Here is a 17,959-nt window from a genome sequence, read left to right on the forward strand (position 1 = left end):
TGTGTGTGTGTGTGTGTGTGTGTGTGTGTGTGAAGAACTGAAGTGTATTCCATGTCTATATTGTTGACAGGTAAGATGATGCAATGTGTGAGATTATAATAATTATAATAGAGCCACTGTTTGCTGTTACATCTGTGCCTTGTGGATTTCAAAATAAAGGTGTATTTTAAAGATGACGGTGTGGAATGATGTTTTTATTTTGCAGTGACATAATTGACTTGTTAATCGTTTGATTATTTTATCAGTGTGCATTGATGTATAGTAACAATCCTACTGAGCACCGGTCCACATTTTACCACTCAGCCATTCAGCATCAAATATGCCTCTATTTCAGCCTTCCAATCGCTGCCTGTAGAGACACCAACACAGAGCAGATCTTTCCAGCAGCATAAACTTGCTATACTGATCAAGTTAAAGTAATATGCCTCATCAGATTGTAAGTAATCCAACAGCATTGTCAATTAATGACAAAAATAACAGCCATTATGCCCTTTTCTCCTCACATTGGCCTTGAGATATGGATCAACCCCAAAGAAAAAATACCAACTAGAATCTAATAAATGGCCTTCATCCATTCCACAGAATACAATAATCGGTTGTTTGATGTCATATTAATTATCATCATTACAACTTCCATTGAAGTAACATTCATTGCACTGCATGGCAGCAAAAGAGGGACAACATTTAGCTTAAGCAGAGTTAGGATTGTTCTGTAAGGAAATTTTATTTTCCTTACTTATTTTCATTTTATTTTCAGCCGCCAACTGAAACCTTATAAGATTTTATGGTAAAATGTTTGTAAAGCAAGATATTTTAGAAAGACATAGTTGGACTCGTCAAGCGTTGGTCAAGAGGCCTACAGTATGAAAGTGGCTGTGAAATGACTGAGTTTAACAGCACCCTGGGGTCCAATACCAAGCTGCAGCACATTAGTTACTAAAATGACTAATCATAAGTCTGAGAGCAGCAGTGCAAGAGCAACAGCCAAATCCAGGGAGCATGACTGGGGCAGAGAAGTCACCTAGAGTTGATAGAGAACCTGAGGAAAAACAGAAGAGCGAGGCTGGAGAGGGTGGTAGTCTGAGGGGAGAAAAGGGGGGGAAGCAGTGAATGAAGGAAAGAAGGGGAGGGGTAAACCTCCTAAAAGGAGATAAATAGGCGAAAGAGGACTTTGGAACCTCGCAGTCACTCATCCCGACAGCCACATCCACTGCTCGCCTGCCCCCCCTCCTTCACCTCCAGCTCCTTTCTCCACTTATCTGCTGCAAGCTTTCAATCTGCTGGACCACTGCAAAGAACCAGTGAGTAGCATCCACACCACACCTCAACATTATGGTTACACGGTTCTAAAGAGGATTCTCAACAAACACTTCATGTGTTTCTGAACACAAGCTGATGGATGCATCTTTGTATACACATTTAAAGCAAGACACATCAAAACAGAAAGTAATCAGAAGTGAATTTCACAAATTTAGCTGCTTTTCTGATGAAAATCACACAGAATGTTTGAAGTTATACGGAACAAGGTAAAACTCAATCTCTGGCTTGTCTGTCTACCTCAACACGTACGTATAGAGGGAAATAGTGAATGCACAAACTGTAGAACTAACTGAAGATAAATGGGTTTTCTTTAGAAGCTCTTGCCAACAGTTCACTCTCTAAAAAAATGCTTCTACTGTACTATGTAAATATAAAGAATAAATTATTAATGCACAGATTGTCTTTTCTATTATAAGCCCCAATTTTTTTATTGTTTATAAGTTCATTTTTCCTTGCCTGTGACTTGTTTGTAAATGCCAATATCACATAGATACAGACTTTCCAGTGGCTCCTTACCTGCTTTACTACTGTTCTTATTTTCTTTGGTATAATCTATTAATTATTTCTACTTGTATTGTAACTATTTTGTCTTTTGTTTATTTGTTTATGCAACAGTGTGGACTGGTGGCTTTTTGGCTTATCAGTGATTTAAATGCCTTATTTAAACCAACAAAACTACCACTTCCTCAATTTATTCCTGTTATTATGGGAGATATTGGTTTATTTTTAGTCAGTTCATAAAATTAATTGAATTAAAAACTCGTTACTGTAGATCTTAACTATTAAGTACTGTAGTACTTAACTATTAAAAAAAAAAAAGTTACTTTAATTAACCTCTACAGATTCACAATTATGAAAAATTGCAGCCAACTTCAGTTCATCAATGAAACCAATAAGATTGAGTGAATATATCAACTCATCTGGATAAGCAGCAGTGTAAAGTTGCTTCCTTTGTGTTGTTTACCTTACAGTAGTCCCTCCTACTGAGCATCCATGAGGAAAACTCTCCTTAACAGGAAGAAACCTCCAGCAGAACCAGGCTTAGAATGACAGACTTTCTGCAGTGACGGATTGGAATAATTAAAGTAATTCCTGAAAGATTACTAGAAAAATATGCAACAGGACTTTATATAATAGGGTTACATGCGGTTATTCAGGGGGATATATTTTCTATTAAGCAGAATCTTGATGACCATAATGGGACATGAGAAACCTGTTTCTTTAAAGACAAATCAGGGCTATAAAAACATGGACTTCCCATCTGCTTCATCATCGACTCAGACTTACTCTTAATGCATGTGCAGGCATGCAAACAGAGCACAACAGAGCATAGCAACTGAATGCAGGGGAGGAGGGGCCATAGGGAGGGCTGAGAGTGTTTTTTATCTATCCCATGAAACGCAGTATCATTGCTGCACCTGTGCATAGAGATAGGTACAGCGGAGAAGTAAAAACAAACTGTTTATGCATTCATCAGAACTCAAGGTCCATTTCATTCAAGAAAATTGAACTTATTTCCTTGAGGTGCAGAAACTATGGTCCTCTTTGCTAAGATCCTAAAAACTAAGAAACAGCACATCTGCAGCTGAATGCATCCGTCTGACTAAAGGATTGTAATATTTTTTTCTCCAAATGTTTTTGTATTTTTCAGACCGTTTGTCTCTGTCTAACCTGAACCAACCATGGAAACCAACAGCAAGACTCTCTCCTTCTCTGATGCCCTCTTTCACCTGCTTGTCATGATGCTAAATCTTATCCCAGGCGTTCTTTCAATGCCAGTCCCAACAGACATCCCTATGTGCACAGCCTCAGAACCAGCCCAATACAGCCTGACGTTCACTGGAAAATGGACCCCAGCAGCTTTCCCTAAGCAGTACCCTATTTACCGCCCACCTGCACAGTGGTCCAACCTTATTGGTAAAGACACTGAATCAATTTTCTGATAAATACTGTAATATTTCATTATTTCATATGCTTCAAACTAAATATATGTGCATTGATTGGTCAATAAAATAGCAGACTGCTCATTCATTGGCCTTTAGTGATTTAAGAATGTAAATAAAGGTCAGACCTGCATAATAGTGTATATAAAGCCTCCTCCTTTCTTCTATCTCTGCTCAAGGGGTGACCCACAGCTCTGACTACCACATGTGGCAGAGTAATGAGTTTGCCAGCAACGGGATGAGGGATTTTGCAGAGAAAGGCGAAGCCTGGACGATCATGAAGGAAGTCGAGACGGCAGGAGAACAGATCCAGAGCGTTTATGGGATCCTCTCTGCTCCTGCTGTTGTGGGAGGAACAGGACAGATGAGCACACAGTTTGAGGTGTTTGCCAGGCACTCCTATGTAAGTCTCTCTACAGCTGGCTGCTCTTAGGCTGCTCACAGATTACATGGCAACTCATTAACAGGTCAGCAAACGCAGCAGGCTGACTTTAGCTAATTTAATTTAATTTCTCAAACAACATTTATCATGAGAAATATTAAACATAACCAGCTGCTCTGGGTTTTGTTCAACTTGAACTTATTTTCTATGAATCAACATGAAGATCTACTTATTCATATCAAGTATTCTAAAATTCCAAATCAGTGTTACGACACGGTTGCCTAACAGGTTCAGATCCTAAGTTTAAATCCAGACCCGAGGCCTTTCTGCATGGAGTTTGCATGTTTTCCATGTGCATCGATACCACATTGAAGGGTTTTCTCCAGGTACTGGTATATAAATTTATATAAAGAACTAACTAATGTACTATAAAGCACACACTGAAAAAAACAGTATGAACACAGAAAAAGGAATCTCTAAACTGACAAAACAAACTAATTGTAACCATTACAAATATACACCAATATCCATCCATCCATTCTCTAGAGCTGGTACCTGTCTCAAGGTTTCATTAGGTGAGAAAGAGCTTCTTATATACGGTCATAGTTATGACTATCAAAGAAAATGGCAAACGTCAGCTCACTTTGTGACTAAACAGACCAAAACGAAGTTGTTGTGTTTAGCACCCTTAGAATTAATAGACAGAGTCCAGCTCACTTTAATTTAATCATCAGAGTCTAGCTGCACATTAGAGGAAAAACTAGCATCATAAAGACCAAGAAACCCAGCAGACGAGTCATGAAGGCAGTTCTGGTTCAGTTTTAAGGATGGTTAGGTTAAAAAACAATATCCCAACCTCAGATCAATCAATTTTTTGAGAATGGAGAGAGGATACTGGCCTCCTAAAACATGGACATGGACAAGCTGGACAAGGAGACCATAGATAAGAGAAGCAGCCAAGAGGACCATGTTGGTTCCTAGAGAGATCCACAGGTCACACTGATTGATCTGCTCTGAGGACAAGTGTTAGTTATGCAATCCACAAAGGTTCCCGTACCACCATGAACGTCATATTTTAATAGTGGTGGTGGCATCATGCTGTCTTTTATTAGAAAGAAACAGGGAAGCTGGTTAGAATTGATAGAAGATGGATGGAGTTAAATTCAGGACAATCCTGGAACAAAACCAGTTAGAGGCTACAGAGGAGCTGAGACTTGAGTTGAGTTATAGCAACACAACCACATAAGAGAACAGAACTATGATTAAAATGGCCTAGTCAAAGTCCGGACCTAAATCCAAATGAGAATTAGTGGAAAGACTGATGATGACAAATAGTTTCCATCCAATCAGACCAGGCCTGAGCTGTTTAGCCAAGAAGGAACCAAAGGTGGGTCTACTAATTCCAGACAGGGAGGGAATTAGAAAAATATTTTGTAATTATTGCAAACCATGAACAATTTCTATTCCACTGCTCTGAATTTGTCTCTTGAAGTCTGAAGTCTGTGGCTGGAACAAGACTTACTACGGAACAGTTTAAAGTTTTTTTTGCACATCTTTCTGTATACAGATGCTGCACACTCTGGGACATTAGGGAGCTAAACTAAACTTTAACATGTGGCTGGACCCAAAAGTGGACCTAAATGTTTGTGATTAATAGTGTTGTGCTATAGTTATTTTTTTTTTTCTTAGTAAATTGGTTACATTTGGTTTCTGTGGCAGTAGGGTAGGGGATAAAGTGAGTATCAGAGTGTCTGGATCCTCCATCACAGGTCTGAGCCCCAGCCTTTTGACCTTTACTGCAGACTTTCCAGGTTCTGAAAAAAGGGAAACATCTACATGACTGTGGTCGGTGCAAAGGAAAATCTAAATGAAATTGCAGTTTTGGTTAAAAAAATGCAAACAATTTAATGATAAAATAAACCGTTGCCTCTTTAAAATAATACTATCAGATGTATTTTGCTCTCCTGCACAAAAAATATGCAGCAAAATCTTAGGAAAAAAATCTTATTTTTCCAAGAACGGTGAAATAAGAGAAGCTGAAATGATGCAGCCTGCAGGCCATCTGGGATGTGAATTGTCTTTTCATTGTTATGCTCCACTTACTCTTCTCTTATCTCAATTTATGACTCACCCTCTTAATGCATTCTCATTTTTCCTTCCCCGCCTCCTCTTCCATTCTTTATTTCCTCCATCTGCAGCTATCATTTGTCGTGCGCATTGTCCCCAGTCCAGACTGGTTTGTGGGTGCAGACAGCATTGACCTGTGTGATGGTGACCACTGGAAAGACAAAGTCACCTTGGAGCTTTTCCCATACGATGCAGGAACTGACAGCGGGTTCACCTTCTCTTCTCCCAACTTCGAGACTATCCCACAGGACAGAATCATGCAGGTGAGCCAAGAGCAACAGCGCATCCATCAAAAGTGAAAACCACAAACTTTCTGAGCCAGTCCAGAGTTCAAAACGTAGTCAGAGAAAAGAGTTTTTGTCAAATATGTTGCCAACCAATGATTCATTTTGCGCTTAACCTCCTGCCTATTTTGTCTTGGTTGCTCTTAACTGTGCAAACTTTATATTATTAGAATAGAAAGATGAGAGCAACGGTTGCACTCATATTTTCTTGTTTTCCTTTTCACAGATCACCTCATCCTTCCCGAGCCATCCTGCCAATTCCTTCTTCTATCCCCGCTTGAAGCATTTACCGCCCATTGCCAAGGTCACACTGACAAAAATAAAGAAAACAAATCAAATCATCAGTCTGCCTCTGGAGCCCACCCAGTCCAACCTGCTGCCAACAGGAAATGAGATTGAAGAAAAGATGATAAGTAAGTGTGGGAGGAAAAAACCAATGCATGCCTTCTTAAGATCACTTAAACATCTTTGAAGGTACAGAAAATGTGTCTCTCTTTTAAGGATTCAACAATTTACTATATATGATACATATTGAAAACACACCAGTAATAATGATTTATATAATACATGGTAACGGTTGTTTGTGTGAATCACATGTGATAGAACCGTAAGTATTTCATAACTGTAGTAGGAACCAAAAAAATGCTGCATATTTTTCTTTTTTTTACTCCTTTTATCCCAAAATAAAAATCCAGGGAAGGCAACTGTCTTTATAGGTAACTTTGTTGAACAGATTAAATTTAATTCAGTTTACTGTATCTATATAGCGCCAATTCACAACACATGTCATCACAAGGCATTTTACAGACAGTGACAGAGACAGTTCAACCAGATCATAACGTCACATTGACGTTATGATCTGGCTGAATTGAATTGAATTGAGATTAAACTATATACTGCAGAATGGGAGAATAGAAATAGAATGAAGCAGAATGAGGAAAAGTGTTCCCTATGTCCTCCAGCAGTCTAAGCCTATAGCAGAAAAAAACAGAAACTAGCTCAGGATAACCAAAGTTTTTTGATAAGGTATAAGAAAGGTAGAGCCATAGTGAGGCCAAGGTAGAGCCATGGGGAAACGTCAATCCCAACAGAAATTCTCCCCCGCTGAATCGGGCTGTTAACGCTCTACATGCACCTACCTCTCAGCTTACCCAGCGACTAAGCACACATCACAAATACAACTCATGAGGCATCACTAAGACCAGGACATGTCTGGTTCAGTTTAAAGCAGGGTTGGGTTTAAAAAAACAACAGTTCAGGCTGTGAACATCTCCCAGACCTCTGAATAATCCATTATCCTAACATGGAGAGACGATGCACCACCTACTGACTTACCAAAACATGGATGTCCACCTAGACCTGGCATGTCCAAAGTTAGTCCTTCAGGGCCAGTATCCTGCATGTTTTGGATGTGTCTCTGCTCTAACACCCCTGGTAAAGATGGCTGCAGTATAGCAAAAGCCGATTAATCAATCATTCATGAAACGGTGCTCTGCTAAAGCAGGGAAACATCTAAAACCTGCAGGGCACCCCTGACCTAGAGCACTGTTCAGAGAAGCAGTCAAAGAGTCCTGGTGGATACAAACCCTAAGAGAACTGCAGCTGTAATTCCACTTCATCTCAGAGAGGGTGATGTCACCATTCATAGATTTTGATTTGTTCCAGTTCGTTCTGTTATTTCTATTTAACAATTATCTTCTACTTTGTATTTTTCTATCAGATCAGATCTCAAAAAAACAAAGCTCAAATCTCTTGACTAATCACAGAATAACTTTGCACTGATCACAGCCCAGTGAAAAACAGATCAATCCATCATAGAACCAAAAGAAGGATGTTGTGTTTTTAAAAAGCACCCCTCTGTTTAATAATTTCACAATAATACAGAAAAAAAAAAGTCAATACTAGTCTGTCCGGACCCCTGCTGTCATTTGGGAAACATTAGAGGCCACCCACATAGACTTAATTACTTGCAACCATAAACCGAAGGAGAAGCCAGTGGCGGGCAGGGCACCAGAAATCACCAGGGGGCACATCTGCTCTCCAGTGGAACAGGAAAATCTAAAGGGGGGAAGAATACGGGGCAATTATTTACAGTAGAAATGAGGGTTAGACACATGATGGGGCACAGACTCTCATCCCTAAGGCTGAACTGGATTCACCAAGTACTGGCCACCAGATCCTCCAAGGCTTCGCTCACACATGGTAGCAATTAAGAGTCAAACAAGTTGGTAAAGTAAAAGAAGAGAGACTGGAACAAAAGGGCAGTAGATCAACTGAGCTGGTCGCCTGACTGAAACCCAAACCCTCTCCTCTCCTCTCCAGAACTTCTAAATATACCTGAGCAGCAAAAAGACACGGAAAGCTACCTGGCAAAGCAGCCAACTGTGCTGTAATCAATAATTTTAGTGTTTAACGTGACAGTAAAAGGTTTGAGTCAGCCTGTTCCCCTGGCTACATGGCAACAAACAGCAAATGGTGGCCAAAAAGCTGCTGGTGTTTCCTGCCCTAAATCCCAGAGCTCCATACTGCTCCTCCATCTGTTTATCCCTCAATTCGGCTTGTCTGGAGCACGTCTCTTGAGTGTATGCCCATGCTTTCCTTCAATACAACCAATCACCTGCTCAGCATTTGATCTGAGAAAGAAAACTCAAACCATGCTTTATCAGCTCATCCTTTTGTTTCCCAACAATAGAAAGCCGTGATAAAAAGAAACATTAAAGTCAGCCTCGCCTGACATTCTGCATCCATCCACCCAACTCTGCAACTTCCATACCGCCTCCAAACCTTCTGCTTTTCCACTTTGAAACCCACAACTGTAATACACATCCGCTCTACCTAAACTCTAAAGGTGGTTGGATGCAGCAGGGGAAGTTCAGAGAGTCAGTAAAAAGAAAACCAAAAAGCAAAGGAGGAATAAGAGGCTTTTCCTTCAGTTTACAAGAACAATAAATGAAGGAAACAGCCGTTTTCCACTACTTAGGTTTATGGTGCTCTTTAGCAAAGAAAGCAGCCAAAAACACTCAACGAATGATTGAAGGTAAATCCAAATTAAAAGCACCTCCATCAGCTCAGTCAGAGACAGCAGGTTTTTATAAACTGCTGCACAGCTCACATGGCAACGGTTACTGTAAGTACATGTTTTTGTTTTATTTGCCGTTAAACACAAATAAATCCTGGAGGGAAGCTATGTTTTTTTTCCATTACAGCCAAGTTTTATTATTTCTATCCGAACTCATAAAACAATCCTTCAGACATAAAACAGAGTTGTGTTGCACAGCAGGAGGTAAGATATATTTGTCTGTCAGCCTGCCCTGACTCTAATGTCCTTTTTTGCACAGACACCCCTCTGGACTGTGAGGTGTCACCATGGTCCCCATGGGGCTTGTGCAAAGGCAAGTGTGGAGACTCAGGTGTCCAGCACCGCACCAGATACGTCATCATGCACCCAGCCAACAACGGCGCAGCCTGCCCCCTGCTGGAGGAGGAGAGGAAGTGCTCCCCGGACAACTGTTTATGACTAGGCCAGGGCCGGAGAGAGAGGAAGGAGAGGAAGGAGAGGAGGAAGAAAAAAGACAGGAAAGGAAGGAATGGCCGCAGACGTTCAAAGAACCACAAAAGGTCTACAGTTTATTCACACGAGGCGTAAACAGACATTATTTGTCTCTGATGTTGATTAAACCAAGAAAGAATTCCCACCCTGAGTCATTCTAATAGACATATCAGTACTAAACAGGTGTAGTGTAGCAATAGTCTTATAGACACCAACTTAGTTTTGATAAATTATCGAAATGACTTAAGATGGGATGACAGAGAGGAAAATTTGAAAACACATGGGTATTAAATGTGGTGTTAAAAATTGAAATCCTACCAAATTACATTTGACCAAAACTAAATCTTCATAAGAGCAGAACTGACATGTGCAGCTTATTTACAAACATACTGGGTTTGAGTGGCTTTCCTTCAGAAAAGGAATATTTATTGACAGGATTTTAACCTGTTTTGTACAGTTTCCCAAGTCTAAAAGTATTAAATTGTATTCATTTTTAACATTGAGATATATGTCTAACGGTTTTTGTGTAAATCGATAAAAAAAAATGTAAGAATGTCACAAAAAAATCTGTTTTTTTTTTTGTATAGTTAATAAAGTGTCAGTGTATCAAATGGAGTTGAGCTGGTTTTGTCATTATTACCATAGCACACTGCTGTTTGGAAAAAAAAGTAGAAATAAATGAAAAAAAGACTGATACCAGAGAGAGACAATATATGAAGCATTGCTGGCAGACGGCTTTAATGATGCAGAACCAAAATGATCTTCATGGGGAGATACATGATTTTATTATGTGGCACATACAGATATTTCCTTTTACCAATGAAAAGCTACACATTTTGGTGTTTTTTTATTTGGGAAACTATGAAACCCCTAAAGTTTCATAAAGACCATGTGACAGCCTGCTGTCACACTCTGAAACTGTGTGCTGACTTCTATAATTTTTCATTTTCAAAATGAGTTTAACATTTCATATATTTTCATTAGCGTGACTTTAAGTTAGCTTTTTGCAGTGCCAACATTTAGTTAACTTTATTTGTCAGGTGTTTTTTTTTTGTCAAGATGCAATTGATTAATTTATTTTTTTTCTTTGAGTTGCCAGTTTCCTTTGGATCTGCTGGTGGAGGGCTGCAATGAGCTCCAGCTTTCCTCAGTTGGTTATTGCAGACTAATCAGCTGATCAAACCATTTGTAATGGGAAGGGAAATTTGTTTATCATTTCTTTAAATATTCTTAGTTTGGGTAATTTTGTTAATTAGTTAAATTTAAAAAGTACTGCAAATCTGTTTAAATAAGTTTATTAGTTTGTTAGTCAGTTATCCCCCTTGTGTCTCAACAGTGGTCTGATCAGCGACTATTGAAGTTTCCCTCACGTCTTGTTTGGTCAGTTTGTGCTTGAGTTCCTTAAGTTAAAACCTGAATTGAATTCTGTTTTGTTGACCTCTGTTTTTGGGCCCAGTTTATAATTTTTTGAACACTTTTTTTGGAATAAATTAAAACTTTTTTTGGGGAAAAATTTCAGTGGTTTTCTGGCTGGTTTGTGCAAATCCCTCACAGACCATTAGTGCAGCAGACAAGTCAGGAAGGAAGACCTGGTTCAGTTTAAAACAGTATTAGGTTCTGGCCAGCAACTCTCTTGAAGCTCAGAGATACTTCATAGGTACCGAGTCATAAGAGGTGCTACCAGTGCTGACCTATGAACTGGGAGAGTCTGCCTTTCACTAAACTTAATGTGAAAGAAACATGTTTTTAATGTTTAGTTTAGAAATTGTCTTTTCAAAAACTACATAAATGAAAAAAGAAGATTAACAGGTAAAATCTCCCAGCAAAAACTCAGCATCTGGTGGGTTGTTCTGTCAATAAAAGAGGAATTAGGGAACCTCATGTGGTCCTTGGGTGGGACTCTGGTGACCGTGGGCAACGTGTTGTCGACCACTGTTTTTAGTACAATCTTCCAAGCTTTCATCTGGACAATCCATCATCTGGACATGGAAAGAAGATGGGCCACCTGCAGACTCACCATAGTCATTCAAGAGGAGCTGCATGTTTGGTTTTAATATTACAAAAACAATCAGCTGGTACAACTGCCTTTTCTCTAAATGAATCACTATTCAATTATCAGCATGTTTGGACCCTCAGGCTGTCCTTTGCAAAGCTCTTCTTTGGTGCTTTGAGCCTAGGAAATATGCCATCCTTTGCAGAGCCAGACTAGGATAAGCCGTGTAGGCAAAGGAGATAAAAACAACACGTTGAAGAAGGTGCAAAAATCAGATGAGACCTAAACTGAACTATTCTGTCCAACATGCAGGGGCACAAATAGTGCTGACAATGCACATCACCATGAATGTGCATTGTCCACTGTAAGATATACTGTAGTGGTGACAGCGTCATGTGGGGATGGGAAGTCCGTCTCACTTAAATACAGAACATTACTAGAAAAAAAAACAATCTTTTAGACGTTTCACTTGATTCTTATTTGAATCAGGAGGTCTTCCACATCCTTCTTTCTTTTTGTTTCCTGTTAGACGCTGATCTTGCTTTCATCTGTAAAGAGAATGTTCCCCTTTAGACATTTATTGGCAGAGTTCAATCAAGACTTTCAACTTTTGAGGCTCCCAAAAGACCTCATGTATTCACTTCCATGCAGTTTTCTCTCCATGGTGATTCTAGGTATCAAAAAAGCCCTTTATTCTTTTGCTGTGAAAGGGGTTTTCTTCTTTATGGAAAAAATTCTTCTACCCATGTTTTCTGTTGCTATACAGGTACTTTTGGTCAGCTGAGTCTCTCTCTACTGAGGTACCAAACTTTTTTTCTAGGGCTGAGCAATTCATTGGATCTGCAATGTAATCACAATTTAAGATAATGTGATTTTCAAATCGCAAAGGCACTCAATTTTTGTCACGTTACATTTAACAGATGTAAGACTTTCTCACTGCAGCCCTTTAAGTAATATATCGAAATGGTTTTGCTTCCACAATAAAAGGAATTAAACATCCAGCTAGCACTTAGATTTACAGTATGCATGTTGCTTTGGACAAGCAAGATTTCAAGTGAATGACAAAACTGATGCTAATAACAAAGTAAAGTTGCAATTACAATATTGGTAGATTTTGATTTTTAGCAAAGTCATTCTGGCCTACTTTTTCCACTACTAATACTCTGGGTATACTGTATCTCAGATGGTCGTCTGCTGCTGTTAAGACTGAAGGATGACTTGTTTCAGAGACTAACTGTCAGTTAGTTTTGGACAATTGAAAAAGATGGAAGCCCACCGTAAGCTGCTGAATCTCTTTAACCCTTCTTCCAAATAAGCTTTTAAATAAAAACCGAGTCTGCACATTAAATTAGTGTACTTTACATAGCTAAAACTTGTTAGTGATACAGTAAACAGAGAGCTCTCATGAGAGTCCAAGAATGGACAGATCTACCTGTGGTATAAAAAGAGGAATGGTCAAAAATGCCAATATCAGGATGATCTAATTGAGAAACACATTTAGTGGAATGTCAGCTTTTGGTAAATTGTGGTATTTTTTGTGCTTGGTCATTTCTATACATCAGTTCCTCTCATTTATGGACAGAAAAAGGTTAAATTAGTAAAGTGTCCTGCTGTGTCAAACACAGAAAAATGGCATCCCTAACATTATGTCTGACTCTGTATGTCAGACCTAATGTGGATTGTATTAGTGCCACAATACCTCGTCTGTTTTGGGAAAATAAGTAATATTTTAAGAAAATGAAGCTTTGCTATTGGTTCTTAGATCAACCAATCACAGGGCAGCCAGAATGACTCGTCACATAAAGTAGCACCTGTGCGTTTCTCACGGTTAAACTGACCCCTTTAGTTTCTCACTTGGACAGTTATATGAGGCAGCAATAAAGTGTGAGTTAGACTAACCTTTATTAGTCAAACATTTCAGCGTTGTCAGAGAACAAAATGAGTCTTCAGGTCGGCTTTCTCCTCCAGTGTTACCTGATGTTGGCTGCAGGGATGTATTTTTATCTGGGAGAGAAGGAGCAAAAGTGCATCATTGAGGAGATTCCTGAAGACACTCTAGTGTCAGGTGAGTCTCAAAACATCTCCCAGAGCAGAATTTCTGTTGTTAAATGTGCCAAAATAATCTTAATCTGTAACTAACCAATAACATCAAACAACAAGTGCACCTCAGTAAACGTCTGCACTTTACCTCAGCAGTCATAGTAGCTAGTTTCATTCATGTCTCTGAGAAACTGACTCCATCTTTACTAAAAAGTCATTTAAAAACTCCTAAAATATATTAAAACTCAATGAAGTGGACAAACTTTTCCAAAAATGTTTTAAAAGTTTCCATATCAAAATATTTTACGACAGTAGGACCATGCTACATTTAAACCTTTATAAAAAAATACATTTACTTATTCTAACTTTGATCAGGACCGCTGGAAGTAATTTTGAACAGGGTTTTTTTTTTTTTGACAAAAGACTTATGAGCCTATAGGCTTATTTGAAATACAATAAAAAGAAATAAGTAAATAGATTGAGATTCACTACTATATTGTCATATACACTTCAGTGCACCTAATCAGGGTCTGTAACACTCAGACATCATCAGTTCTCTGTTGAATATACACACTATTAATTAAACTTCACAGTAACAATATAAAAAAACACGTGACTCTATTAGCTCCAAAATCCTTTTACGCAAACCACAAGGAAATACTTATATTATTATACTATTTTAATGTTATTGAACAATTCTCCATTACACAAAGAACACATTATCAAAATAACACTCTAAAATAGCACCATGCTCTTACTGTACTTGGAGCTACAGGTAGGGTGCCCTGCCTGGTTACCAAATGTCCTAATGTTCAGGTACGCTTTCAGGTTGTGGATATAAAGTCTCTCATGAGCAGACAAATCTGAAATGCGTTTCTGTGCCCTATTTCCTCCTTGTTTCTGTCATTAGACTATGTACATTTACTGGTAGTGTTGCACAGATACCGATACCAGTATCGGAAAGGTCCCTGATCCAGCACTAAAATGGTGGTATCGGTATCGGCGAGTACCGACAAATAGGGCATCGATTCCATTATAAGAGGCAAAAGTTTATTCAACTATTGTCACCCATTCCAGGTAGGCAATAAAAAGTTCTACTGGATTCACTTTGTATTAGTCTTTTTCCTGCTTCACAAAGGTAGGCAGCAGCTTAACAAAGCCATGATGGCAATTATTTTACAACCAAGTAGTATGCAGTTCTTCATATATACACACACGTCAGTTTCAAACAGATGGTATCGATATGGTATCGGTATCGACTGGTACGGCAAAGCCAGGTATCAGATATCAGTAAGGGGGACAAAAAATTGCATCAGCGCAACAGTATTTACTAGGCTGCTGCTGCGAGCGGGATACCTCTTTAGTCAGACCACTACCTTGCTTGACATTGCCTTGACAATGTAACTTCCGTGACCTTGGGTTGATTGGGCCTCAAAATAATTAAATAAAAATCCAAATACACGTAATAGTAAAATACAAAAAGTCAAAATCATTTCCCAAAATATTCATAAGAAATGTATAAATTGGGCAAAGTATTTTTAATACATTTGTTTAAACCTCCCTTACGCCACTAGGGGTTGCTGCAGCACCCGCACTTCCTGCGGCCATGATTTCGATTGTATTCATTCAGGTGGAGAAAACAAGATCATAAGTCAGTGATGGGGAGAGGGGAAAATATCTCCAAACTTGTTTGAAAGTTAAAGATGTCACCATATGTCACCATAGCAACCATGCCAAATGGTTATTATGGAGCAGTGCTGCGAAAACACATTCTCCGTCTTACAATCACAAATATAAACATGGAGTTTGCTGCCGTTCAGTTTAACACAACAAAGTTTGTACCTCTATAACTCAGATATGAAATAATGATGATGACAACAGGAGGTTATTACAGAGTACTGAGCATTGCTTTATTTGGTTTGTGTCTCCTACCTGAAGGCAACTTCTTCTTAGAGCCTTTGGATGTGAGGTCATTCAGCCACTCGCCTCACCTTGGTGTCACCATTACAGTAAGAGACCCAAGCTATGAGGTACGAACACGACCTTTGTCTCCATTACGATGTAGCACGCTGTGTGTTTGGTACCGAATCAAGGTATAATAAAAAATGTAGAATGAGACATGAAACACATTTTGCACGTCACTGAGATCCTAACGAGCTGTTTGTCTAATTAGAACAGCGGATTTGAGTTTTACCTTAATGATTTTTGTTTCACACACAAAACTCTATCTACATTTTACCTTAAAGTTAACTTACCTTCAGCTCATAAAGATGCCTACATATCATTCTCTGCAACAACAGAAACATTTTTGACTCACTTGAGGGGACAGAATCCAATTTCTGACCAGTAACACACATTTTTTCCCACAAGACACAAGATATATATATCCAGATAAAGTATCAGGGAAAAGTCATAGAGTTTGAGTTTTTCTTCTCTCTCCAGCTTCAGATGTCCAAACGCTACGGAGCGTTTGGAAAGTTCACCTTCACAGCTCACGCTTCTGGTCAGCACTATCTCTGCTTCCAAACCAACTCCACAAGGTTTTCTGTCTTTGCAGCAGAACGGCTGGTGAGACCTGTGGAAGCAGGGAAAAAAAATATATTAATTGGAAAATTAATTGGAAAAAAAAGAAGTGCAGATTATTTCCATTCCTCTCAATGCTCACCCTTTTGTTTCACAGAAGCTGCATTTAGACGTTCAGATGGGGGAGCACTCGATTGATCCAAATGTTGACAGAACCAAAGACAACTTGCAAACCCTTGAAAGCAATCTCCAACATCTCATTAGTCAGATGACCTACATCACCAGCCAGCAGGAGTACAACAGGGTAGGATTTATGCTCTTTGTTTACAAAAACATCCTTTACTGATTCCAGAACCTCCTAAAAAAAAATTCAAGAATTACCATTATTCCTGCTTTTTCATTTAGGAAAAGGAGGAACTTTTTCGTGAAATCAGTGAAGAAACCAACAGCAAAGTGTTGTGGTGGGCTGTGATACAAACCTTCATTCTTCTCTCCGTTGGCTTCTGGCAGATGAAGCGACTCAAAGACTTCTTCATAGCCAAAAAACTGGTGTGATGATGACTTTTGTAAGAAAAAATAAACGGATCTCCTTGTCATTACTATGTGGATCCCTATCCTCATCCCTAGCTTATTTCTGTTCCATCATATAAACATTCTTTTAGGACTTGAAGTGGAAAATCAAGGCACTTGCATTTGAGATAATTAAAAATGTACGGTACAATTACACTGGGGAAAATGAACAATGGATTAACAAAATAAATGATTGTCTTTTTGAATAAAATTTATTTTTACTACTTTACATACTTTTGTGTCTATTTTAAAGTTACTTATGATGTTCATTTAATGATCAAAATGTATTAGTCAGTGATTTGATAGTTCCACAAAATAAAGTGTTAATGTTTCCTTAAAACAAGGTTTAGCTGCATTTGATTAAATATATTTATTAAGGAAATTTTTTATTTAATTCATTACTGTGTTCAATTTTCTGTTAATATTTTTTCATTTAATGTTTTCAATAGGCATATCAAATAAGCAAATTTTTAGGTTGTTTAATTTTGGAGCTTACACTGGGCCATCACAACCATCACTAAACAGCTCCTTTCAGATATTGGTCGATTCAGTGGACTTAAGAAGTGATAATCATCTAAAACTCCATTTACGGCACCAGGTACATTGTACATCGTAAACTAGCTCTGAGAATCACACTTAAGATTTTGTCCTACATTTTGCTTCAAGTGTGAGTGACACACTAGATAAATAATATTTTGAGTACAGCTTTTAACTTAACTTTTAACTATGTATTTTTTTGCTCTTAAGTCTAAAGACTGATCTCAAGACTTATTCCAAGATATTTGTTATCTATGGCCCCAGGTCATTAACTAGCAGGCATATGGAGAAACTGACTGCAGAGGAGGTTGTTCAGCCAAATAATTCAGGTGTTTGGAAGCAGAAACATCTTAAAAAGGTGCAGGAACCAGATGTTTGTTCCAAAACAGGCAGTGTTTTATGGTGAGAAGGCTAAAAAACACTACATTGTATTAAAACAGTTATTTCCTTTAGAAGATATGCACATCATGAAGTACTTTAAAACTTCTCCTTCCAGGCTTGAAAAGAGAAAGGACAGCATGCTAGAGCACCGATAGCAGTCATCATTACCCCACACTGAGCTGAGTGGGAAGAAAAGAAGCCCAAGCACAACTGATTGGAGTAACTTTGTGGATGTGTAATTTTATTAAGGGCAGGATCTTAGGGGAGTGGGGGCATAGTGGTTAGGGAATAGAGCTTCTGAGGTTCTGA

The 17,959-nt window shown here is 38.7% G+C and overlaps 2 protein-coding genes across 2 annotated transcripts; both read left to right on the forward strand.

Annotated features, from left to right (window-relative positions):
* Window positions 1–1,147: 1,147 nt before the first annotated feature.
* spon2 (spondin 2) lies at window positions 1,148–10,183 on the forward strand. The gene is made up of 6 exons (XM_015373257.1): window positions 1,148–1,301; window positions 2,972–3,237; window positions 3,443–3,666; window positions 5,844–6,035; window positions 6,283–6,469; window positions 9,395–10,183. Exons 2-6 carry the CDS (start codon window positions 3,003–3,005, stop codon window positions 9,571–9,573), a joined length of 1,017 nt encoding a protein of 338 aa, XP_015228743.1. The 5' UTR covers window positions 1,148–1,301; window positions 2,972–3,002; the 3' UTR covers window positions 9,574–10,183.
* Window positions 10,184–13,537: 3,354 nt separating this feature from the next.
* Window positions 13,538–16,717, forward strand: LOC107083793 (transmembrane emp24 domain-containing protein 11-like). Its single transcript, XM_015373263.1, has 5 exons — window positions 13,538–13,664; window positions 15,578–15,669; window positions 16,082–16,207; window positions 16,320–16,466; window positions 16,568–16,717. Exons 1-5 carry the CDS (start codon window positions 13,538–13,540, stop codon window positions 16,715–16,717), a joined length of 642 nt encoding a protein of 213 aa, XP_015228749.1.
* Window positions 16,718–17,959: the final 1,242 nt, after the last annotated feature.

This window comes from Cyprinodon variegatus, unplaced genomic scaffold, assembly GCF_000732505.1.
Source record: "Cyprinodon variegatus isolate N-32 unplaced genomic scaffold, C_variegatus-1.0 Scaffold84, whole genome shotgun sequence".
Taxonomy (NCBI): domain Eukaryota; kingdom Metazoa; phylum Chordata; class Actinopteri; order Cyprinodontiformes; family Cyprinodontidae; genus Cyprinodon; species Cyprinodon variegatus.